Source organism: Lissotriton vulgaris, chromosome 3_1 (genome assembly GCF_964263255.1).
Source record: "Lissotriton vulgaris chromosome 3_1, aLisVul1.2, whole genome shotgun sequence".
In the NCBI taxonomy this organism is placed as follows: Eukaryota; Metazoa; Chordata; class Amphibia; order Caudata; family Salamandridae; genus Lissotriton; species Lissotriton vulgaris.
Window position 1 is genome coordinate 1,814,484,121 of NC_141689.1, and position 26,130 is coordinate 1,814,510,250.

The 26,130-nt window shown below is 43.9% G+C and overlaps 1 protein-coding gene across 1 annotated transcript in view; it reads left to right on the top strand.

The window, feature by feature from the left end:
- SMAD1 (SMAD family member 1) overlaps nt 1-26,130 on the top strand; it is a 178,791-nt gene that overhangs the window by 114,059 nt on the left and 38,602 nt on the right. Inside the window, exon 3 of the mRNA XM_086962255.1 lies at nt 14,941-15,195. Within this exon, the coding sequence (XP_086818381.1) occupies nt 14,941-15,195 (255 nt within the window). The remainder of the gene's footprint in view (nt 1-14,940; nt 15,196-26,130) is intronic.

Here is a 26,130-nt window from a genome sequence, read left to right on the forward strand (position 1 = left end):
GGGGATGTATGTAGAGTTTTGATAAAACGCAGCACAAACTGTTTGGCGCGTGTTCAAATAATTGCTGATGTTAAATAACAGCTGCCATTGGTTTACTCTAGCATCATAGTTCTAGAGATGGTCTGTAATACAAATTATTTTCCCTCCTAGTGCTAATGTTGCGAGCAAGACAACTAATTAACAATATATTTACTGGCTAAGATATCAATCCTGTATTAGTAGTGTTACCTCCTTTCTCCCAACCCATTCAAACTGCTATAAGTGTGCTTCAGCTGAGGGCCTTATCAATAGTTATAGACTGCAGTCCCAGGGTGACTGTAGAAAACACATGGGGGTTTCACACAAGTATACACCCTGCCCATAATTCTTATTGGTGTAGTCATTGAAGAAAGTCATGGCCATGGGAACATCTTTGCTTGCCACAGCCCTGCTATCCAAGTTAGCAAGTCCACAAAGGAGAATGCAAGGGCGGGGGGAAGCCAGCATTGTGGCTGCCCTGTGGAGGGTGTGGTGAAAGGTGTTGTGGGTATGTGCTCCCTGTGCACAGAGCCATTCACTTTTGCAGTCTTGATGCATCACCATGCTGTGGCCATGGGTGGGATGATCCTACTGGAAAATTGCCATTTAAAAATTGTTTTTAGCAGCACTTAATGAGTGGGCCGTACAGCACACTGTCTCTGTGGACCGTCACAAGGGGAGACAGTGGAAAGTCTGCGAACGTTGGTATCTATACTGAGGAAATTGGGGGACTGGCTTAGCTTAAAGGAAAGTATATGTGAACTAGCATTTGCAATGCAATAGGTCTCATGATGTGCAAGAGTTTAAGCTATTGGCATTGTAAATGACAGTGCCTTTTATTTATCTGTTTTGATAATTAACACATAAATAAAAGGCATTGTCATTTACAATACCAATAGCTAAAACTCATGTAAATACGAGACATAATACATTTCAAAGAAGCGGCCCCCATTGTCCTGGGCTGCTTGGAAAGTGAAATAGCATGGCGCGCTGAGTGTTGCAAGAAAGCATGTCGTGCCTGCAGTAGGAGAAACTTGTTAAAGAAAATGGTGCTTACAGACAAAAGACGTGCCATGTAACAACACAAGTAAAAGGGCCAGTCATCATGGGAGGTTACAGATGAAGGCAAGGCAGTACTAAGGAGGTATTAACAAGCCTATTAACTAATCAGAAGCCAGCATTTACAACGGACAATGACACAACCCAAATGAAAAATAAGGGCGGAAATTGGGTGATGCTTCAAGTCCATACTCTAATATAGCATGCCTCGCAGAGCAGCACATGCACTTCTTAGGCGCAACCTAAAAAGCAGTCATTGTACAAGAGTGAAAGCATTTTGTTGTGTTGCAGGAGATGCACCACTGTGATTAGTACTTGAGACCTACACACGTCCAATTACTGCAAGAGGTCATACCAGGAAAAGTATAATAACTTAAGCCCTGGTTTGTGATGCATACCTCTCCTAAATGAAGCACTAGCTCCTAAAAAAGTATAGTCAGCCCCAGTAATCCACTTAGACCCTCCTTCAAATGCTAGAAAGGAATGGTCACGACACACAGAATGGGGGGTGGGAATTGAGCTCGAAGAGACAGTAGAGGAAAAGACCCGAGCTCTTTTAACCAGATAGAACAAATCCATCTCAGGATAAAAGTCAAAATCATCAATGCCTCAACCATTGAGGAGGAAAATCAAATGCCTTAAAACGAAGCCCAAACATGATTTAGATCATGGGTTGGCTTTGGGATGATTACGCTGTCAAAGGTAAGGGTTGGGTTCAAAGCACAGAATGTATCCCCTTTGTCTCGCTTTCCTGACTTTGTATGTTTTGTTATGTTAAGGAGTCTTATAGAGCGCAACAGCTGCCCCAGCAAAGGGGCGTCCTGGCGCTAGAGGGAAAACTGACAAATAGCAGAGTAACACCAGCTAGTTAGTGGGGAAAAGAAAAGTCTTAAAGGCCTTCCTAACTTCCAAGTGGTTATTAAGACCTCGATTCTGCACAGGAGGTGTGTTCCATAAAGTGGCAGCTCTATAGCGAAAAAAGTGCCCACCAGCCCGACTCTTCGTATTCGAGGGACCACTACCAAAGGCTGACCCTCTGACTGAAGGGGACGTGACGGAACATACAGTGAAAGAAGATTAGCCAGAATAGGCGGAGTGGCAGATTTCAAAACCTTAAAAGAGGTACATAAGGCCTTAAATTCAATGCACCTGGTCACCGTAAGACAATGGAGGCGACGGATGGCACTGGACACAGAGCAGGACTTGCGCAGGCCTAAAAGTGTTCTGACTGCTGCATTTTGTGTCCTTTGCAGCCTCTGAACCTCTACTTTATTAGACTCTAAATAGAGGGAACAGGCATAGTCAAGTCTGGACAAAACCATCGCTTGAATAATGACCTGACGTGTAGAGGCATCAAAGAGGCCCATCAGTGGCCGGAGCCCCCGTAAAAGTCCAAAGCAGACCACTGCTGTTTTTTTGGTTTGTATTCAATAGTTTAAAGAAGAGTCCAACCAAACCCCTAAGTTCTTTACCACTTGTTTGGGGGAAGGTGGCGTGCCCAGACTTGCTGGCCACCAGTGATCATTCCACAGACCATGGTCTCTGCCTACCAACCATACCTCCGACTTGTTAGAATTCAGTTGGAGGCAGTTAGCAGTCATCCACTCGGCCACTACTGCAAGGTCGCCCTGAAACTTGAGGGTGTCTTGCTCGGTGTTATTAGAGAGTGCCACCACTAACTGAGTGTTGTCCGCATATGAGACCACGGTCAAGCCCCTACTCAAGGCTACAGCAGCCAAAGATTGAACATAGATGTTGATAAGTAGGGGACTATGGTAGGAGCCCTGTGGCACCCTTTGTTTGATACGGTTTTCACTGGACACAAACAGGGGGCATATACCAAGAATGACCTCTCATGAAGAAATGAGGCAAGCCACTCCAATGCCAGACCCGTGATTCCTACCTCCACCAAGCATCTCACCAGAATTTCATGCGACACCATGTCAAACGCGGCGCTTAAATCCAACAGGATCAGCGCCAATGTTTGCCCCACATCCATGGCTGACCAGAGGGGTTCTGTCACAGCCAGGAGGGCTGACTCCGTGCTGTGACCTGGCCTAAAGCCATTTTGGGAGGGATCCAATACGTTATTGGGAGTAAAAAAATCCGACAGGAGAGAGTTCACATATGCCTCTGTAATCTTAGCTGCCCAGGGAAGCAAAGAAATGGGGCAATAACTTTCTGCTTTTGTTGGATCAAGAGCAGGCTTTTTAAGCATCGGAATTACTTTAGCCTGTTTCCAAGCCCTATGCACCGTAGCAGTGCTGAGAGATTTATTGATCACCTGAGTGAGGGAGAGTAAGATGGTCGGCAATACCTTATTAAATTGGTCAGGTTTGAGAGAGTCGGCAGGAGAGCCCGACTTGATCCTACTACACAGTGCTCGCAGCTGATCTGCCGAGATCGGGGGAAAAGAATGGAAGGTATTTAGCCGTCGACAGCAAGGTGCCGCCGGCAAATTATTGTGTATTGTCGGGAAGGAGCTATAGGTATCGTCCACATTTTTAACAAAAAAGGTGGCCAGCTCCTCGCACCGCTTATTGTACTCGATGGTAGACCCAATGCCATTTTGCTGGGATTGCAAACTGGCAAGTATACAAAACATGCTCTTAGCGGGATTGGAACTTTCGCAGATTTGATTAGAGAAAAAAGCTGCTTGTGCCTGGTAAATGGCTTTATGGTATTTTTTAATTGCTGCCCTATAGATTTCCTTGGCTACCATGCAGAAATCCCTTCTCCAAAACCGTTCCAGTTTCTCGCATCCTTTGCGCATGTCGGCGAGTTCAGTCTTCTACCAGGGCCTTGTTTTGGTTTCACGACTACCTGACCATTTCATGTATCTAGTGGACACCTGATCCATTCTAAGAATAGCCTGTATGCCTCATTGTTGTCCTCTGTTAGATCAGGCCAAGTGGTCAGGAGAACAGCCTCTTATTGATCCCAATCCAGTTTCTGCCAGGGTCGTTTCAGCGAGATCAAGCGACCCTTGGACTGGGCGGGAATGACTCCGTGAAAGAACATGGAGACCAAAAAATGGTCCGTCCAACCTATCCTGACAGGTGCACACAATGTGATATGAGGTATATTGGTAAAGACAGGATCTTTTAAATGACCCGCACTATGCGTAGAACCTACGACCAACTGCAGCAGTTGACACACTGCAAGGTCAGCTACGAAACTTGCTATATCCGTGTCCTCGGTATTGTCCAGATGGAGATTCAAGTCCCCCAACACCGTGAAATTGGCGGTATTAACTGCCAGTGTGTTCACCATATCTACAAGGGCCTCTCTAAAACCTGGGGATGGTCCCGGAGGTCGGTACACAAGGAGCCCAGACATAGTTTAGTTTGGACTCAAGGTAACCTTAAAATAGGCACTCTCACAGCCGATAACCAAATGTTTAATGAAGGAGCAAGGATAGCAAGATTTAAAAATCATCGCTCAACAGTGAGCCCACAAGCCTGCTTGCACCCACTTAGAGGTCCTCCGCTCTAGGAGGTCCTCCGGAGTATAGGTGGTAGTATCCCTCTTGGGAGAGGCAGCATTTCTGGCATCGTACTGGCGCGGACGGGCGCAGACTGGGTTGCCTTTGGCGCGCCTCCAGCGGCAGCGCCATGGCTCTTTTTTTTATAGAATGCAGCAGGGAGAGAGCAAAAGACTAGACCGCCCCTCCAAGATGGCCGACAAACTTGTGCCACCGGAAGTGAGGGAAACGGGCAACTAGGCCGCCGAGGCTCCCTCCACACAAACAGCACAGGCTGCGGTGGACCGGGGAGAAGAGTGACAACAAAACAGTTAAAAATACGGTGAGAGAATTTATTTAAACAAATAAAATAGCCCCAGACCTCATGAAGCTAAAATTCAACAGATGCAGCACATAGCACCACTCATGCGCCACTGGCACATAACTAGCAGTATTGTTAATTTCTACCCTTTTTGCCTCGCTTTCTTTCACTGGATCAATGTCTGATGAAAAATAATTCCCAGTCCCAAAATGAGTGCAGCTGCTCACCAACTACTCCCATGGGCACAAATTAAGCACAGTGTTGGCATCAAACAAATCTACTTGAAAAGGGACCAACAAGTCAGCCTGACATTACTACACGCCCGGACTACATGTTGCTTTGAATGAACAAGAGCTTTTGTAGGCCTTGTCTAAAACAGCGCTTGCGTTGTCTTTTGCAAAATCTTTTACTATCTTACAGGGTGCTTATAAGCCAACCATTGCTTACCCTTATTCTCACTCTCTTTTGCCTGCTCCGTATTTGTCAGCTTCTGTAGACTTCCTTTCTCTATCTCAATTTGTCCGTACCATGGAGCATGAAGGCAACATTTGTGTCCTTTCACTGCATTTTTTCAGGCTCTATATTTTTGTTTAAGCATGCTACAGTAGTAAGTGTTTTTCAATTGTATCCCTCGCGTACTTTGACCTGAACCTCTGTCAGCCTGCTTGCCCCCAGTCCCTGCCCACATTTCTCCGTTGTCCATGTGCTTGCCCCGCCCCTCCCACCCTCTGTTGTCCGCGTACTTGCCCCTGTCTCCCACCCTCTGTTTTCCATGTGCTCTTCCACTCGCATCCTTGCCCCCCCCGTGATTCTTCACTTCCCCACTTTGCGTTACCTTCATACCAGCCCCCCCCCCCCCTCTCTGTCTCTCTCTGGTGCCTCCCGCCATGCGTCTTGGAACAATAAAAAAAAGCTCTAAGATGCCACTAATTAGCAGCATCATAGCGCTGTTTTTTTTTCTCCCTCACCTGCAATCTTGTCTCCCTCACTCCCTTTGTGTTGCCTCCCTTCCTCTGTTTGCCTGAGGGGAGCATAATAAAAACACTATGAGCTGTGTGCCAAGTCTTAGCACGTTTTAAAAATTACTTTTAGCCATGTAATGCAACATGGCTAAAAAAACATTGACAAAGTCAGTAGCTCTCGTAAGCAAGACCTATAGGCTTTACCAACGCAGCATGTTTTTTGTTTTTTTATTTGCCTTATCTTAGTTTCAAGCCTGGAAACCAATACTAGTAAAAGGCAATCACAATCCCTGCCCTCCTTCTAGCGCAAGGTTCTTGGGACACCCCAGGGAACCTCTTCAGTAGTAAAGAGCTTGGAGGTTCTGTTTTTATTGTGAATTCATCCTAAATCAGGACAGGGGTAACCATGTCAACATGCAGGCCTCCTTCGTTTCAAAAAGTCCTCCCACTACTCTAAACTGACCTCTGGGTGGTCTTAGCAAGCCTTCACTACGACAACCTCATCTACACAGGGCACAAGTGGATGAGTTGGAAAGAGTACACAACTGCGCAGTCTGAATGTGGTTGAACCTCAAACACAATTGCATGTCCACTGGCTCCTGTTGAACGCAGGGATCAAGTTCACTGTGCCCTCAGGGTTAACTAAGTCTAACAGGCAGGAGCCCAGATTACATGCACAAACAGCGCCTCGTTATGCACCAACCTGCATTTAACGACTGTACCCATAAGTCACAACTCTGTGTTTGCATATGCTTGAGAATTTGGGTCTCCGGGTTGTGGAATTCCCAGAACTCGGACCTCTGAGCCGATTCTAACAGACTCGAAGTCTCGACCCCAACCAGACCTCATCAAACAAAAAGACATTCTGGAATTCTTGGAGTAGGTTGTTGATAGGTCATTTAGACCTTGGAAGAAGTCCCAGTGAATTCCAGTTGCATTTCGGAACTCCCCTGTCTTTAATTATGTCTCGTGAAGTCTATTTTTCTGCTTTTTTTTTTTTAGACCTTAGAATTTTCCCTCACGTTGACAGATCCATGTTCCAAAACCCGAATGTATCAACTGAATCAGTTAGTAGCCGTTTCTAACTAGTCAGCTGATCTTTCCACGGCGACAACTGACACCCAGTGAAGAGGACATGGCAACGTTTCTCCCACAAGGCATTTTACTTTGTTCAGAAGCGGGCTGTGCTAAACACCACAGTGAACCTCTTAAAGGGTTGGGTACGAGCACGGAGCCGTGGCAGGACGAGTTTTCCTGGCACTCAACAGATCTTCATGTTTTAAATAGGGAGGGACCACCCAACTGCGCACAAGCCCTCCCATGCACCGAGTGTGCGCGCTTCTTGACTTTTATTTTCTAGTCTGTGCAGCAGGTGTGTGCTGAGTTGTTCTGTTCTCAGGGTTGCACCTTTTGATGTCGAAGGCTTGGTAAGCAGCTGCTCCCCTGGTCACCCGGCCAGCCCCCCTCCTACCATCTGTCCTGTTCGTTGCTCTTCCACTTTAATGATCTAAAAGCAGAATTTGTAAATACGCAGAAGAACTGAGCAGTGTTTGGTTTCCGAACGTCCATCAATTATATTATTGCAATAGTTGAAGAAGTAATCGAGCACAGATCTTCTCTTGATACTCTCTAGTGCGATTTCCTTTTGTAGCATTCTTTATCCCTCGAAAATAGAAGTTTAATTGCGAACGTTTTTAGTCCGAGGACATGCCAGTGAGGACTCCAATAAACAAATGTCGTTTCCATAAGTGGGCAATTAAATGGTTGTTAGTTTTGTCAGATGCGTGCATTCTGCCTGCTTGTTGGGTTCCAAACTATCAGCAAAGAATCTTTTCCACGAAGCAGTCCAAAGATCTGATTTCAGATTGCCATTGATTGCATCACTTACTGCAGTAGGATTTTTTTTTGTTTTATTCCAGTGGGCCCTTCTAGCCTATAATAGCCCGTTCTAGTTACAAACATTTGGCTCTTCCTCATAACATCTATTTGGGAACATGCATGCTCGACGGCACACATAAAGATGGTGCGCTTTTTTCACACCGCACCTATTACAACAAGCATTGCCAAAAGCAGAGTGTCTGGCCTTGGCAGAGTTGTGCATTGATAAATTCTTTGTAATTTTTTTATTAAAAGTGTATGCCACTAAACGAAATAGGGGAAAAAATAATATTTGTTGCTATATGCTTACATTACAAATATTATATTTAAAAATCATTCAGTGATGTGGGAGTTTCAAAAGTCATGTTTTTAAATAAGCAACCTTTCAGTTCCCTTCATACTGTTGTTGTTAGTAGTAGTTGTAGTAGTAGCAGTATTAGTGAAGGAGGCGAGAATAAATCAGTAGCTAACCAAGCATTTGGCAAAACCTATACGCCTGGCAGTGGCAGGCAGTGATGGTTATTTTTATTTCTTGTTTTAACCTGCAGATGCATGCCACAGAAAAATGGCCATCATATGCTTTCTTTATACGTAAACATTCCATGATGTGGCATTTTTACTAGTGATGACAAACCTTCCAGCTGCTCTGCTCTTTTTTTTTTTTAATATATTGTTTTTGAGGGAAAGAAGAATATATTACAACTTAACCAAACACTGAAATAACATGTAGTGACCATGTTAAAATATCATTTAAGCACTTTATAATAGTAACTTTACACAGCATATGGAAGATAAAGCCACATCTGACCGCGTAGGGAAATACCTGGCATTTCATGTTAAAATATATATTTTGTTAACACTCTTTGAACAAGCTTTGTCACTTAACGGAAATTAACCTATTTTAGGTGGATGTTAAAAATGCGCATATGTTTTGTCAGTCAATCAGAGTGATGGGAGCCAGTGGGTGAAATGGGCTTAAATATTTTCCCATTCTCTATACTGTGGTGAACGGAACAAGACACGTGGATGAAGCCTGATGACCAAATACCCCTCTGTGCATGTACGTTCTGTTAACATTTTGGGCGGGAATAATCTGGCGAGACTACTACAGCTGTCAGGGACAGACCTAATAAAAGGCAGGCCTGTGCACAAGTTGTCCATCCCTAAAGCAATGATGAAGTTCCTTCACAAATGTGACTTTTAGAATGAATTCTGGCATTATACACTTGTTGTTCGTGTACTGACCTCACTATCTTCACTTCAGTTTTTACCAGCTGGTCTCAGACTTTCATTTCTCCATTGTATAATGTAGTCCTGTCTTCACCCACACTGGGTTGCAAGGTCATCAGCCAATGTTTATATCCGGGTAAAAAAAAAACTGCAGCAATTTCCTTAACCATAATAGGCATGTTTTTTGGATCGAGTCCATATATTAGTCCTTCAGACACTCCATTTCCTTGGCATCTTTTGTGCTGAGGCTGCTTTTTGTTAAACAACCAAAGTGTACAGTGGCTGCAAGTAGCTACACGTCCCCCATTCATTACCCTCCGTGTAGCTTTCACGTACCCCCATTTGCTTCCTCTGACTGGTGTGTTTTTTAAAGGATGAATGGAGATGATGCGGCGCAGCTCTTTGTCGAAAAAAGTTGTGTGTGGAAAATGGCGTCTTGACAAATGTTATGGGGAAGTGCGTGGGCCTGTCAGGAAGCACGGTTTATGATGGTGTCAAAAGTGCAGGAAGGGTTGTGCTGGCAGTAAAGGAAATGGAATTGTAAATATCTAAATATAAAGAAAGAAATGCACCTCAATCGGTTGATCATATTTGCGGAAACCTGAAACGTTGTTTTTACTGGTTCTTCAGAATTGTCTTGTCGCTTCATAGCAGTTTGAGTTTGATAATAGGTTCGAACCGCTATATCCCATATTTCCTAACGCTTGCCTGTGAGGGATCCCAGCTCTCCTCTTATGAACATTTTATTTGTTTTTGCCTTTATATCTGTAATGGTGATATATCTACTGGGACACATTCAACAGTTCACGTAGTACCCAAGCAATCCAGCAATGGACCTGCCGAAAATTAACGGCTGTTTTCTTTTTCTTCACATGCGAGGGTAAATCTACGCTTTTTAATGACTCCTTAAAGGCACTTAGGTACAACAATTTGTGTTGTAAGATAACATTTAGAGTCTGGTGTCTCTGGTCTCGCAATTTAAAAACACATCTTTTAGTGAAGTTGGTTCTTAAGTTACAGGTCTGAAAATTGCACTCTTGGAAAGTTGGCGTTGTCTTACTTAACTATTCTGTGCCTCTGTCTGTCCCTAGAATACACATCTTGATTGGATGACAGTTGGGCTTTGTGAATTCACTCTAGATAGTCACACACAAAGATAGTCACACACACACGTGCCCGGCATATCACGATGGTCATTCACCCGGATGATGAGCCTTCCTGATCTAGGGTGGTGGGAGGAGCTAATACTTGCACATGAATAGGGCTGTGCCTGCCTCCACACAAAGATATATGAATATCCCCTATAGTGTGTCTGGAACCAGGGCCAGGAAGGGCACGGTCTTGTGCATTACAAAGACCTTTCTTTGAAGTCTCCCTGCTTCAAAGGCTAAAATATATGTACTTGATCTCTGACACCATACACTCAAAACGCTTCTGGACTTAGGACATTCTGCCAGGAAAAAGAGCTTTTGTGCTGCCAGGAGAAACTGTCACTTTGCTTTGCTGTGCTGGTCTGCTGGCTGTTGCTTCTGTCCTGGGAGTGAGAGTACTGGACTTTGCTCTCTACATCCTGATTTCTGAAGTTTCTCCAATGGCTTGAGTTGAGCTTTTCTCCGGTAGGAAGTCTCAGGACCATCAAAGACTTCAACTGCAGTACCTTGGGTTCCTCTACTGAGAGCCCTACTCAGTCAAGTGGTGCCATATCCAGTTCCTGGGCCCTTGGATGTGAGTTTCTATGCTAAAAAGAAGATAATCAGCACATTGACTTAGAGCACCACTTCTGAACCGGTGTCGTTGACTGTGACTTACAATGCATTCTCCGATGCCACCGCAGCATCTCCGAAGAACCACCATTGTGCCAGTCTCGAGTACCGCGTCACCGAAGTCCGTGATGCCTGACTGAAACTCAGCACCTGTGGCCCCATGGTGTGACATTGACACCGCGAAGTCGATGCCTCACGGCTTGACCCTCGACTCTTCGACACTACACCACCATCGGAACCGAAGCCTCATCACATCACCTCCCCTGCGTCAGTGTCTCAACAACTCTGCACCGCATCAAGGAACCGGCGCCTCACTTGCTTCAACTATGCCTCCCCTCCGTTGTGCAGAGCAACGTCCCCGAGCACCGACGCACCAACAACCTGCATAGCAGTAATGAAAATAGAGTACAACTGCTTCAGCGGCGGCTCACCTCCCAGGCACCTTGCATCGTCTTTGATGCTCAACGTCTCCAAGGTACTGTACTGGGGTATGCACAACTTCGTAGGCATCTGCGCTCCATCACAGTCTGCCCGAACTCGTGGAGTCGTCCCTGTCAAACATGTCGACATAGTCCCAAATGGGACTAATGTGTTTTTAAGCACTATAACTGTATTTAATCTTGAAAAAATCATATCTTGACTTGTGTGTTAGATTTGTGTTGTTTTGGTCCTGTTTTACTTCAATAAATATTGGCTATTCTTTCGAAACTGGCATGTAGTACTTTTGTGTTTTTTCCTATGTGTGTGTGTGTACGATACTTAGCACATTGCCTCTGGAGATAAGCCTAACTGCTCTGTGCCGCGCTACCAAGGGGTGAGCACGGGTTATCTTTGGTGTATAACTTACTTACCCTGACTAGAGTGGTGGGTCCTGCTTCATCATGGTGTATACTCTGACAGCCAAAAACCCAATTTCTAATAGAATACAAAGAACAGAATGGCTGGGTGACAGTTGCGCACAGTCGTGAAACAGTAAGTTGAGTCTTCTTAATTATAGCTCGAAGGATAAGGTGACGGCCATTCACCATTCACCAGATGGTGTGGGAAAGCAAACCATTAAATCAAACACAAGCTATATCCGGAACGCATATTTCCAGTAAAAAGTTCTTAAAGACAAGATGATCTTCCCAAACTTCTTCTTTATTTCAAAATATTTCTTCAGAACAAAAGGTCTAGCCGCCAACATGTGTTTCGTCCTCTGTGGAGTAAGCCAAGGACTTCCTCAGGGCTATTCACCATAAATACAGTTTAATCAAAAGGTAAGTCTTTCAAGCATCCAATAGTTTATATCTTATTCCAAAATGACGTAAATGTTTGTCCTCTTCCAACAGTCCGTTTCAGTAGTCAGTCATATATCAGTAAAACAGTCCTCGCAGCATAATTCGTAATGGCAATCTAAGTGGAGTGGCGTCTAGCGCCGCCGCCATGTTGGTTAAGGCTTGAAATAACCTTTTACTGGAAATTTGAGCTCAGGATATATCTTGTGTCCAATTTCTAATCATCATGAACACTGAGCATACAAGTATATTATCAATATTAGCATGATTGTGCCCCGAAAATGGGATTAAGTTGGTAGTTTATGAGCGTTTTACAAGGAGCCGTCCTGGCTGCTTGATGAGCGAAGATTCAGTATCACATAGAACTGATCACAAGCTTGTAACGAATTAAGCAGTTGTCTGTGTTGATTGATTGATTCTGCCTTCAGTTTGGTAAAAGCATTCTTGGCAGGCCTACCCGATAGGTGAAATGAGGTGGTACAGTCTGCGCAATTATTTGTGGAAATACAGCAGTTCTCTTTCTTTAACTGTGTAAATCAGACTGTCATAAAAAACCTACAAACATACAGAGGTCCTGAAGCGGCACCCCATTATTAGGCCTTATTTACAGGAAACAAATATCTGTTGGAATTGACATTCACCTATCAAGATGCCCTTTAGTGGCATGTCCTACTTCCAAGCCATGCTAACTTCGTTAGAACATTACGTATTTTTAGACCGCATTAAATTGCGTTTTCACCGGTTAGTCTTCCGCAAGTAAAATGCCATCAGCAAGGAATGCTAAATATCACCCCTTACTTTTCTGACAGCCTTAGCCTCCTAAGTTTGCTCTTCCCTATACTTTTAGGCCAGAGGTCTGCTGCAACTCTGGCTTTGTGTTTCGGATGCATAAATGCTATACAAAAGGAATTACATTGTTGGCATAAAATCTGTTTTTACAGGGCAAAATATTTTTTTTTCCTCGACAAATTAAGTAAAGTGGTGGTACTCTGTTTAGAAGACGTGAATGAAGTGCATTCCACTCCCGTCTACAGAAGAGTTCAGCAGCACATTCCCTCAAAATCAATACTATTTAGTCTTTTCGTGCTTGTTCATCATAAAAATGCTCGCCCATAGAATTGGTTTAAATCTCTGTTCTAACAATTATTTGAGATTTTGCCATTGTCTTTCAAGCTAAACCTATTCCAGTACTTCTTTTCAACACTCATTAGCCAGGCACCAATCAAGTTTCTCTTTATTGAATGTTTTTCAAATGTTTTGTGTAAATTTTTTTGGGGGGGGGTTGCGTCATTTACAATATTTGTGGTTTTCTGTCACAGAAAAACTTTAGACCTGATTCATGAAAAAAATATAAAAGTGCAGGCGCAGATTTGCATCTCTGCCTGAACATATTTTTGTGTTCTTTTTTTTTTTTTCTTATTTCCCCCAGTTCACAAACATTTCAAGCCTGGAAAGCTGCATTGCGTCGAGCTTTCTAGGCGTACTACTGAGAATGCCATGTGACCTATCTTGTAGGTTCATATTCTCCTTGCACTGAAAAGAAATCAGTGTAAGGAGGCAAAGAAATCAAGTGTAGAAAATCCATTTATATCTGTGAATTCTTTGCAGGCGTAAGTGAGGTATTTTCAGCTGCAAACTTCGCTTACCACTGAAAATACCTTTGTGAATAGGGCCCTTTGTATTTTACATTAGTTGAGGGACAGCTGAAATTCCCTTTGAGATGTCTGAATAAGGAAGCAAAAGCTTTGAACTGGCATGTTGAGAAGCAGTTGTTGTTTGCCTCCTTTGAAGTTGCATTTCTGATTGGCTGACTGATTTCTATTTGTGACTGAAAATAATATATATGCTTTCATTTACCATTTTTGCATGTCTTAGTTTAATTCCTGTTCAGAGAGGATGTTGGATTGGCAGTTTGAGGTGGACTGTTCCTATTGCAGCAGGACTGAAGCTAATTTGCATATGGCTGCGTTGAATCTGAGGTGGTAGGGTGGGCGCGTTGAAATGCTACCTCATGCGATTGCAAGTGGTTTGAGAAATTGCAAATTATCCTCCAACATCTTTTCTGTGTTTGATGTAACATCCTAATTGGCTAAGGATATGCCCAGACGTGGGCCCCTTGCTCCGTGCCACTGGATTCTGACTGACGAGCCCCAGTCAAGGCGAAACGTGTCTTGGGTTGCGTGTGTTTCGGTTCAGAGTGGACGTTGGCTTTGCCGTTATGGCTGGAATGTTCCTTTTGAAGCAAGACTAAGTCTGATTTGCATATGGCTAGTCTAATCTGAGGTGGCATGGTGGGGTGGCCCTTGGTTGGAATGCTAGCCTGAGTGATTGCCAGTGGTTGGGCAAATTGGAAGTATTCCGCGAATCCCCTTTTGTGTGTATGATGTCGCCATAAGTGGCTACTTGTAAGCCCAGATGTGGTTCCCTTGTTCACTGTGCCGCTGGAACTAAGCTGCACCCGCCCAACTATTTTCATTCAGAGTGAAACTGGTCTTGGGTTGCTTGTGTTGGCATGGCTGTTTGGGCTGGACTGTTACTATTAGAGAAGGACCAAGACTGATTTGCGTTTGGCTGTCTGTAATTGAAGTTGGCATGGTAGGCAAAAGAACGATGGGTTGGAATGTAACCTCGAGCGGTTGCCAGAAGTTCTACAAATTGCGAGCATTCCTCCTATCACATTTTATGTTCTTTTTTTGGTTTAATTTGCGCCATATGGAAGGGCACAGATCGTGAAAAGAGCAGTGCAAAGATAGCACTTTTCTATCGGTTTATAATCTGACTGTAAAAGAGGTATTCCCCAAAATTTTTTTCATTATTTAAAAAAAAATACATTTTACAGTTGTAAGTGTTGAGTGGTAAGATGTATTCCATTGTTAACATGCGATGAAGCCCATCCTTACTACTGCGTTTTATTTGCCAGGGAAATTGAAGTGCTGTTGTCATTTTCTTTTTTCCTTTTAATTTGCAGTTCTTCCACCAGTTTTGGTTCCACGGCACAGCGAGTACAACCCGCAACACAGTCTTCTTGCTCAGTTCCGCAACCTGGAGCAAAATGAACCACACATGCCTCACAACGCTACGTTCCCAGATTCCTTCCAGCAATCAAACAGCCACCCATTCCCACACTCGCCCAACAGCAGCTATCCCAACTCTCCTGGTAGTGGCAGCACCTATCCTCACTCCCCCACCAGCTCCGATCCCGGAAGTCCATTTCAGATTCCAGGTATGTTGGAAGGAGACCTGTGACTTAAAATATTTGTTCAGTCGTCTTATTTTATTATTATTTTTTGTAGTTCTGATATTTGGTTGCTTATACTATGTAATCAAGGACATGTGTGCACAGTATGAATGGTTCAAATACAAAAATGTTCCTAATTGTTCCATATGAAGCAGTAGCAGTTATTCATTGCGAGCCTATAGTTTGTTGGAAAGCCGTATTCATCCTTCAAATCCAGGAATGTGTCTTTGAGGTTTCAAACTTTAATATTGACACACTAGCATGACTAAAGTGGATTTTTGGGGGAGACCCAGTTGAACAAAGGATGACTAAAAATAAATTGTAAAATGGGTCATTTTTTAATCGTCCCAGGTCCCTTTGGTGAAACCAGCTTATTACAAAGACACCCTTTATTGTAGGATAAATCCTCCCGGAGACGCATTCCCCTTGGTATGCTATGCATCAATTAAAAAATATCTTTCAGTTTTATGGGTTAACCTTCATATCTTGCTGGTCTAATGTCAAGTTCTTGTAATTTATATCCCACACTTGAGTTTTTATCAAATATTTCCTGAAATGTGAGTGAAAGTTTTTCCCTGAATCAAACATTCCAATTTTTTCTGCCTTTCTGATACTTCATAAAGGAGTCCTTCATTCTGTCTCCTAGATATCTAAAAAACTTTCTCGTCTCCCTTGCCACAGACTACATTTGTTTGCTTTTTCTCACGCCTATAACACTTAATCCCCTCATGAGTATGTGTCCCTCTCCATGCGAAACAATCTTTATTATTCCCCATATGACGATGTTCTGCACATCTGTAACAATTACCCATACATTTCATTATTTCTAAAAGTTGCTTCTGACTACCAGTGCCATCTTTCTGTTGTCGGTTTGTAATTACTTGCAGCACCTTCTCAACTGCGTTATATTTTTTTAGTTCTTCTGTGCTTCCTAACCCGTGTAAAAGCGTCTTTGCAAATTGTATCATTACAGTTGAAAAGCGATCATCACACACCCATAGATCCTACCTGACTGTTATTGTCAGACCCTAGCATAAATTGATGTCTAATGATTTCTTCAAGACTGACCCTATATTTGCATGTGGTCGTCAATGTCCCTAAATCATTTACATAACCCTCCACTATCTTGCCCTTTTGTTTTGCATCATTTCATCAAATGAAAACTTTGTAAATGGTGAAGCATCTGAGTGCACCTAGCAAACAAGTCTAAACTCCATAGGAGGGGTTGACAAGGACATCACCCAGACAAAATGTTTAATAATCATAGGGAGAAAGGGTGCATATTGCAACACAATTGCCAAACTTACTAAAACACCAAAGCTTTTGCATGCAATTCTGTTGACACTCACTGATAGAAAATTTAAAGTATAATGTTGCAAGTAAGACCAACCTCGCACAAGCAGCATCTGAGGCAAGTGTAGACCCTTGCCTAGAAAGCAATTTAGGAACATCTGAGCCGAACAATAACATTTTGGTACAACTTCCCCAAAACAGTGTCTGAAAAGCCACAGGTTTTATTGCTAGTTAATTTAATTTACGAAATTTGGTATGGGCTCATATTTTTCGAAATATTGAAAGCAGCTCCCATATCTCTTTTGATTTTGCCCTTTCTGTTCCTTCCACAGAATACTGCTCATACAAAATAAACGAGCATATTATTGAAGGCCCAAAATGGAAGAACAAACAGTTACAAAGATGCAAATCTCAAATCCTGAACAATCGAGCTTTTCCCTCAGATAAGAAAGATTTTACACTCTATCAGAAGAGGAATTACTTGAGTGCATATAATCAGACCTTAAGTAGCAATTACAAATAATGATAGCAAGATCATTAAAAGATTCAATATAAATTTTGGATCTGTAGTCCTGAAACGGACACAGCACTAGTCTAATTTGTTAGATATGCACCTATAATTTGTTTAGAAAAAAATATATATAGATAGATAGATAGATAGATAGATAGATAGATAGATAGATAGATACTGGCTTTTCATATCCCATATCACTAGAAATAGTCTCATAATTAGCAATGTTGATCATTCAAATATCAGTGTGAAAGGTTTTCTAAATGAAGTATTATTCCTCCAAACATCAACTGTTTTTTTCTGAGAAGCAGTGCATGCTTTCCTAAACACACACTGGTATTGCATAGGACAGCAGCAAAACTTTCCTCACACAGAATGAGATTGCCAGAGGCAGCAGAAGTGCACGCCTCAGTGATGCACCTATGCTCAGCACATGTAGCAACAGTGACATTTTGCACGAGACACAGAAGCAGTGCAGGCTGCATGAGTTTTCATTACACAGAACATCGTCCCTCAAACACATACACAACTTGACACGGCAATATCACACAAAATGTAACAGATATGCATCTCAATATAACAAAATGGAATTAAGTACTCCGAAAAGCACAGTAGGCTCTGGTTTCGTTCAAGGTATAAGGGATGCTTGCATACAAGAGCCATGCTACTTTCCTTTAGCAAAGTCTCGCTTATTAAACAGTGGTTGCCTAAGTAAAAACAGCACTGTTTAGCATGCAGTGCTCATTTTGTCCCTTACCATGGCATCTTCCTTCTTCTTAACCCCTTTGCTGCTAGGCCTCCCCACCCCCCGTGCTAAGCTTTTTTTGGGCTATTTGGGGTAGTCGCGCTTAGCCCCCTGTAACATTTTGACCACATAAGGTATCCACGCCAAATTTGCGTCCTTTTCTTCCAACATCATGGGGCTTTTAAAGGTACCCAGGGTTTGTGGAATCCCCTGGAGAGGACCCAGAAATTAGCCAAAATACAGCAAAATTTTGGGGAAAAATAGGGGGAAAGTGCTGCAAATGAAAGCATCTGGTTTTTTCCCTGCGAATGGTATCAACAAATGGTTTGTGAGGCTAAAATCACAATTTCCCCAGCTTTCAGGAACTGACAGACTTTTGTCGGAAAACCAACATTTTTTACACTAAGTTTTGGCATTTTTCTGGGACATAGACTATGTTTGTTTTTTTTCTGCTATCAACCTTCTTAATGGTAGAAATGGGTATGAAAGCAATAATGGATCCTGGAAAGCTATACATTAAAAAAAAGTAGACAACATTCTGAATTTAGCAAGGGGTCATTTTTGTGTAGATTCTTCAAGGTTTCTTTATAGTAATTAATGGGTGAAAATAGGAAAACATTGAAAATGCATTGAAAAAACATCACAATGCCAACGTTTTCACCTGTAACTTCTTCTAATTATGACAGATGTTTGAAAGCAATATACTGTTATATCCGCTGGACCTTTCTGGTTATGAAGCTATATAAGACTTGTAGGTTCACCAAAAACCCGACGAACCCAGAGCCAATTTCTGAGCAGCACCGTGCAATGGTTTTTAATGTGTACCGGGTATATTGCAATTCATTTGGGAAAATATATACAGTGAAAAATTTATTTCTGAAATTGGAACAAAATATAGACTTTAGAAACAGTAGGTATTTGCGCATTTCTGAAATTGTGAGTACCCATACTAGCATGAGAATTCTAGGACATTTTTCAAAGTGACTTCTTTTTTACACATTGTCTTTCATTTGGAAGGCAGAAATGCATTGAAAGTCAATAGGTAATAACAGTTGCTCTACAATTGTGTGTTACCCTAAGTCTCCCGATAAAAATGGTACCTCACTTGTGTGAGTAGGCCTAGTGCCCGCGACAGGAAACGGCCCAAAACGCAACTTGGACACACTTCATTTTTACAGTGAAAACAGACCCTTTTTTTTTTTTTTTTTTTTTTTTTTTGCAAAGTGCCTAGCTGTAGATTTTGAACCCTAGCTCTGCCGGCACCTAGGTAAACCTAGCAAACCTCTACATTTTAATTAGGCACCCAGGGGAATCCAGGATGGGGTGACTTGTCTGGCTTTCTCCAGGTTCTGTTACCCAAAATCTCTTGCAAACCTCAAACTTGGTGAAAAAAAAAACAAGTTTTCCTCACATTTTTGTGATGGAAAGTTCTGAAATCTGTAGAACCACAAAAATCCTGCTGCCCTTCATTCCCCAAAGTTTTCAGAGAAAAATGGTACCTCACTTGTGTGGGTAGGCCTAGTGGCCGCGACAGGAACCGGTCCAAAACTCTACGTGGACACACCACATTTTCATAGGACAAATGGACCCATTTTTTTGCATAGTGCCGAGCTGTAGATTTTGAACCCTAGCTCTGCCGGCACCCACGGAAACCTAGCAAACCTATGAATTTTTGAAAACTAGACACCCGGGGGAGTCCAGCTAGGTATGGCTTGCGTGGGTCCCCTAACGTTTTCCTACCTAGAATCCCCTGCAAACCTCAAATTTAGCTGAACAAAATCATTTTTTTTTTATTTCTGTGTGGGGAAAGTTCTGGAATCGGCATGGATCCACAAATTTCCTACCATCCTGCGTTCCCCCCTAGGTCTCACGATAAAATGTATACCTTTCTTGCGTGGGTGGGTCAAGTACCCACGACAGGCAAGGGCCCAAAACATATTGAGGAGACCTCAAAATGACCTATCGCAAAACAATCTGGTTTTGCGAGAGGGGGGGGGGGGGGGGGGGGGGGTCACCTGGGTTTTTGGCCCGGCGGCCATCTTGGGAAACCTACCAAACACACACATTTCTGAAAACTAGACACCCGGGGGAGTACAGCGTGGTATGGCTTGCGTGAAACCCCCCCCCCCCCAACGTTTTCCTACCTAGAATCCCCTGCAAACCTCAAATTTTGCTAAAAAAAATCACTTCTTCTCAAATTTCTCTGTGAAAGTTCTGGACCCTGCATGGATCCACACATTTCCTACCACCCAGCGTTCCCTCCGGTCTCCTGATAAAAATGGCACCTCACTTGCGTGGGTGGGTCAAGTACCCGCGACAGACAAGGGCCCAAAACGTATTGAGGCGACATCAAAATTACCGATCACAAAACAACCTGGTTTTGCAAGGGGGGGGTCCCATGAGTTTTTGGCCCCGGGCTCGGAGGCCATCTAGGGAAACCTACAAAACCCACACATTTCTGAAAACTAGACACCAGAGGGGAGTTCAGGAAGGTATGGCTTGCGTGGACCCCCCAAAGTTTCCCTACCCAGAATCCCCTGCAAACCTCAAATTTTGCTGAAAAAATCTAATTTTTCACACATTTCTGTGTGGGAAAGTTCTAGGATCACCGTGCAGACACAAATTTCCTACCACCCAGCGTTCCCCCAGGTTTCCCAATAAAAATGGTACCTCACTTGTGTGGGGAGGTATAGTGGCTGCAACAGGAAATGGCTCAAATTGTGCTGTGGAAACTTCAAAATTACCTATAACGAAACTACTTGGTTTGCGGGGGGTGGTCACCTGGATTTTTGGCCCTGGGCTCGCCGCCATCTAGGGAAACCCAGGAGAAACTCACCTCCTCCCCTCCGGACGCACTGGTAGAAAATGGCTTCCAGTTCATCCGGTATCCTCTAATGACGAGAGTTCGCCTTGCACGCTGATGTCATTAGATGATGTGTAGCAGGTGCGGGGGCACTTTACCAGATATCTCAACGTGGAAGTGAACTCACCTTGCAGTTGCTAACTCATGCCTTGCTCCGCCGGTTAAAATGTTAGGATATATTTGGAAGGCTCGAGTTGAAATGCACGTGCAGGAGAGGAGGCTGTTTAGAAAGTGCCATCGTTCATTTAAAGTTAGCGTTACAGCTGTCAAAAAATCCAACCCCATCCTGTGACGTGAGAGTAAAGGGTGAATCTAAGGTGGAGAAAAGGGAACCTGCACCTGCCTCCTATTTCAATCCCGGGCTGCGGTGTCCTGCGCCCGAGGGGGTATTAAAATTGACAGCAATGGTTCCTGCTGCAGTGCAATGGGAAACTGCAAGGGGCGCCACTGCCCTCAACAATAGACGATGAGTTGTTGACGGTTATTGTGCGCTTGGCGCACGTACAATTACCTGGAGAGAAAAACTGAAATTCAGTTTCAGGAAACTCACACAGAGCAAAAAGTAATAACATTTTCGTGCATGTGGAAATTGTCTCTTGGACCACCATCATATCATGTCTGTGTCTGTGTGTCTGACGCCCCTTAGAAGCGTCCGCCCTTGAGTGCCAGTATAATTTCTTAATACCTGCCTCATATTCATTTCGACCTACTGCAACTACGGTAAATGATTTTACACTTCCTATCCTTCATGTCCCAAGCAATGTAATAGCAAAGACGTTTTCTTTTTCTGTTGTTGGACTTGTCCCACACACTTTGGCGTATCTGGAAAATACTCTCTTCCATTTTTCCAACTTTAAGGCTTGTGTGAACATGGGGTCTGTGTATTCCTAAATTAGTATACGCAAAAAATGCGGCGGTACAATTGCCAGATAGTCCCAACTGCATTAAGTATATACACATTTATAAGTAAAGAGGCAGATCCTGACTAGATATAGGAACTGCTGGTGCGGAGGTTTGAAGGGTAGTGTAAGGGGGCTGGAACACTGCAAACACCTGTTACATTTGTACAAAACTGAATTCGGAGTACTGAAAAGAGATGTATAAAGAAAGCCCAGGCTCTGATTTAAAAAAAAAACAACATGCACCATTTATGAAATAAAAAAGACGATTGCCTTATTGTTTGCCTCCTTTGATCTTCGAATGCAATATTTCTGCAGGCCAGTACAAAAACGGACTGACCTCTGTACACATTTCCTTGAGTTCATTTTTAAACCAGCTGTATTCCACAAAGATTGCTGTCATTTCACAGCGTTGAAAGATTCTACATTGGGTAGAATTATACACAGTTGCTGTTTTTGGATGAAACTGTATTGTGCTGCACATTTTCCACCAGTAAAGGAGTTCAGTCATAGGGTCAACATTGTGTAATGGTTGCTCAGAATAATATTGACCCCTTGGGGGATGACACCACCAATGGATTCCATTCGCCACTGTGGTGATGTCATTCCATGTGACTAGCTTTCAACAGCAGTCCCAGGAAAAGGACCTCAGCCTTTGTCTACTTACCCTAAAGCAGATGGTGATGTTTGCATATTATTTATTTCTGCTTCTTTTATACAAAAGCAATAAAGAGCACTTTTTGACTTTTGATCTACAATTAAGGTCGAAATTTGTCACAATTGTATCTAACAATAGGGTTTGCTTTCACAAGACTGGCGTCCAACCTCGCATGCTTAGGTAATATGAAGGTGCCTGTTCAAAAAAGATAAAATCAAACCTTGTGTTTTGCGACTGTACCGTGTTGTATTGTGACCGTTCTTGTGCAGGAGCAGGTAGGCACGATGTGTAGGGGGTTGGAGCATCAAGATAACTGTGTAAAGATAAAAAAAACCACCAACTGCCCACATTGACCAGGTTTCCCCGGTTATGTTTTGATCCGTCTGTGTGTAATAAGACGCCACCAGGGGATTTGGATAACCATGGTCCCCCACCCTCTGGTAGTCGCAGTCCGGACTGAAAGTGAGCATGTAGGAAGACTGGGTGGCAGGTTGGGTGGGTCCTACAGAAGAGATGCTACGCTGATGGATACCTGCACTTCTCCGGTGCTGAAGCATGCTGTTGCCTGGCTCTCAATTGGGCTGGCCATGTCACAGGTCGAGATGATAATTAGTGTATTGGCAGCTGCAGGCTGTTCGGGGTATAAATACAGTAGGCACAGGTGGTCACACTGGTCATGAAAGGCAAATCGTCACTCCCTACCAGCCTCTCTAGAGTGAGAGCAGTGACATCTGTCCTGCTGGAGGAGGATGCACCACAGTCTCCAGACACCCTAAGGCACAGGGGCAGGAAGCTGAGAAGTCCCCAGGGCTGATGAGCAATATCCCCAGCAGCAGCTCCTTTTTCTAAGCGAGTTGATTCAAGAGGAATATCCAGAGCCTTATCAGAAGACGCCAAAGAGACTGGAGGACGTCAGCAGAAGTCCACCCCTTTGTGGCTGTCCCTGTGATGTCACTTGCAGCATTTGTCTCTGTTCAAGACCGAAAACGGGCTTATGGAAACCTATCCTAAAAAGCTTTCTCAAAAATTAATTTCTGTAATTTTCAAAAAGATAAATGGCATAATAAATGGCCCGCCCCTTTTTTTTCATGGTCTACTCCGGGTGCTCTGTGTTCGGTATACTCCAGAAATGTCCTGACTCTGACATCCTCCTCTCTGCTACCTCTTATCTTCTGTTTTTCTAACTTGTTGAAAGCCTCCCATACCCATTATTCTACTTGCCTCTATATTAAGTCCTCCTGGATTTTCCTCCCTTGCATTTTTAGGTCTCGCCTAGCGTTGCTGCACACATGAGTAGCAGGCTCGGCGAGATTTATTGCAGATGAGTAGTTTTAGAAAAGGGCTTTAAGCCCCGCCCCTTATTTCCATTGGCTGGCGTCACCGTTTATGGTAAACGGTGGCCTGCCATTGGAAATTAGGGTTTTTGGTGGACGCCCATTTTGCCTCCGAGCCGGACTCGGTGGCCTGCTTTACGTCTGTCGCAAAGCAGTTTCTTATCTTTATGGGGCCATGTGTTTCTAAACACATGGCACCATAAAGACAAGAGATCGATGCTTGTTTTAACATTGCACTTTCACTTAAAGTGAAAGCGCAATGCTAAAATAAACACACTGCTGTGTGAGTAATGGCAACAGCTTGTTTTTTTGGTTCTTCTTCTCCCCTCCCCTCCGTTGTTCTGCTTCCTCCCTCCCTCCGTCTCCTCTCGTCTGCGCCTCTCCTCTGCCCCCAGTCAGATGCTGACAGTCTCCTGCTCGCTCCCCATCTCTTAAAAGTGCCATCTACACTGAGAATCCACACTATGTTCTAATCTGCCTGACAAGTTAGCAGAGGCCCCCTCCCAGTGCCACCCCACATCCCCCAAGACAACTCTCTCTCTTCTCTATGTTTACTGGGGTGGGGGGGAATATTTTAAAAAAACAAGTATCACTCGCAATTTCCCAGTCTGCTCGGCAGAGCCCTCTGGTTGCCAGTACCAATGCTCGGTGCCTTCGCCCTGGGTGAGGGAGACCTCCAAGGATCTGTGGAGGACGGGGGGCTTCCTTTACGTGCACCAGATCCCTCCGTGAGATTATTATTGTTGAAGACTAGCACACCCACGTGCACACTACTGTATACGCCTACAAAACATGACGGATTTCATTTACCCTCCCCCGCTTTAGGGAGGCGTTCCTCTTAGGGGAATCCCTCTCTGTCAGCTCCTAAAGCACGTCACCCCGGGTGCCCTGCTTATTTTTGACAGTTACTTTTCCAACCCTGCAGAGGGAGGAGGTGGGTCACACCCTGGAAGAAGACCCCATCTGCCAAACTCTGAATTAATTTTCTCCAGCTATGCCTCCAGATTTTGCAATGCAGGGTGTGTAGGTGGGCAGCAGGCGTGCTCCTGCTCGCAGTCAGGATTTTTTGTGAGTGTCCACGCCCTCCTGCCTGTATCTTCCTCCTAGTTTAAGCCAGAGCTGTGGTGCACCTAGGCACACGCAGACAAGCCTATGGCGAGTCTGAGGAGGAATTCAACCGCTCTCACCTTGGGCGCCCATTAACCCGTGTCTGCCTGTAGGGGGTGCTGTCTCACTGCAGGAAGCTGCTCGCGCAGTACATTCCGCGTGCAACGCCTGCTTCCCAAACACCCCGAGCTTGACTCTGGACCAGGGCTGATGCAGCCATGCAGGAATGCGCTGTGAAATCCAGGGATCCCTGGAAGAGAAAACAGAGTGGGAGGGAGTGGCCACCCAAAAAACCTCCTCCCTCAAGATCATACCACCACTCCCCCCCCCCCCCCAACCAACCCCCCCCCCCCTTCCCTCCCGAACCAGAGCTGCTCAATAACAGGCGGTCTACGGGTCTGCTAAATATTTAAGAGACATGCTGTTAACTTCGGCACACGCTGTCCACCTTCTGCCTGCAGCCAGCCTGGAGTCTTTTTGCCGCTGGAGCTGAGATTTCTTCCACATTATTATTTAACTTTTCAAACCTAGTATATGTTGTGGATCTTGAGGTTAGCTTGTTGTTTACCCATTTACAAACCTAATGCACATACATACTTTATTTTAGTTTTCAGTATTTAAAAATTGAATTTGCTTGTCTTCAGAAACACCTGCCCGTCGATAAAATGGAGTGCATAAGGAAACAGCACACAATAAAAGCTGCCCACAGCCCCGAACTAAATGTAGAAGTAAAAAATCTCAAAGTTGGCTATTAATTGAAGAAGGAAAACACAGAGAAGTGTTGATTGCGTTCGAAAGTCGCAATTTAAAACATAGACAGACAGCACGACTATGTTCTGCAATGTGCAGGGAGGTCACAACCAGGTGCGAAGTAATTATTAGCGAATACATGCTCTGTCAGTGAGATTTATTTACCAGGCATTAGCCTGGGTGGCCCCAGTAGTGACCGCCCCCATCAACTGGCTTATTATTCCACACCCTTCCGCCCCTCTTTCCAAACTGTGTTCCACTTAAGTCCCGACCAGGGTTGGATTGGGATTGGAAATCGGCCTGGGCAGCTAAAAGCAAGCATATGCAATAGGTCTCGCATTTGTGGGAGTGTAAGCTATTGGGATTGTAAATGACAATGCCTTTTATTTATCTGTTTTCAAAACCAACACATAGATAAAAGGTTTGTCATTTACAATAGCAATAGCTCAAACTCTTGAAAATGCGAGACCTATTGCATTGCATATGCTTGTTTTCTTAACATCCTTTTAAAAAAAAAATGTTTATTACTCCTTCCTCTAAACAGCTTCCTCATCCCTGGTATCTTGTATTGATTGGGCAGCTGTTCTTTCTTCCTATTAGCCCTCTGGTTTTCAATCTAATCTTGTTGTGGGTGAACTGGGGGGAAAAAAGACTCCTTGGGGCTCAGTTGTGTTTTTCTATTTGTCTTTTTAATCGCCCAAACTCCCCTTCCTTTTTCCCATCCATTTAAAATGTTAAGTACAATGGCTAATTACATAGA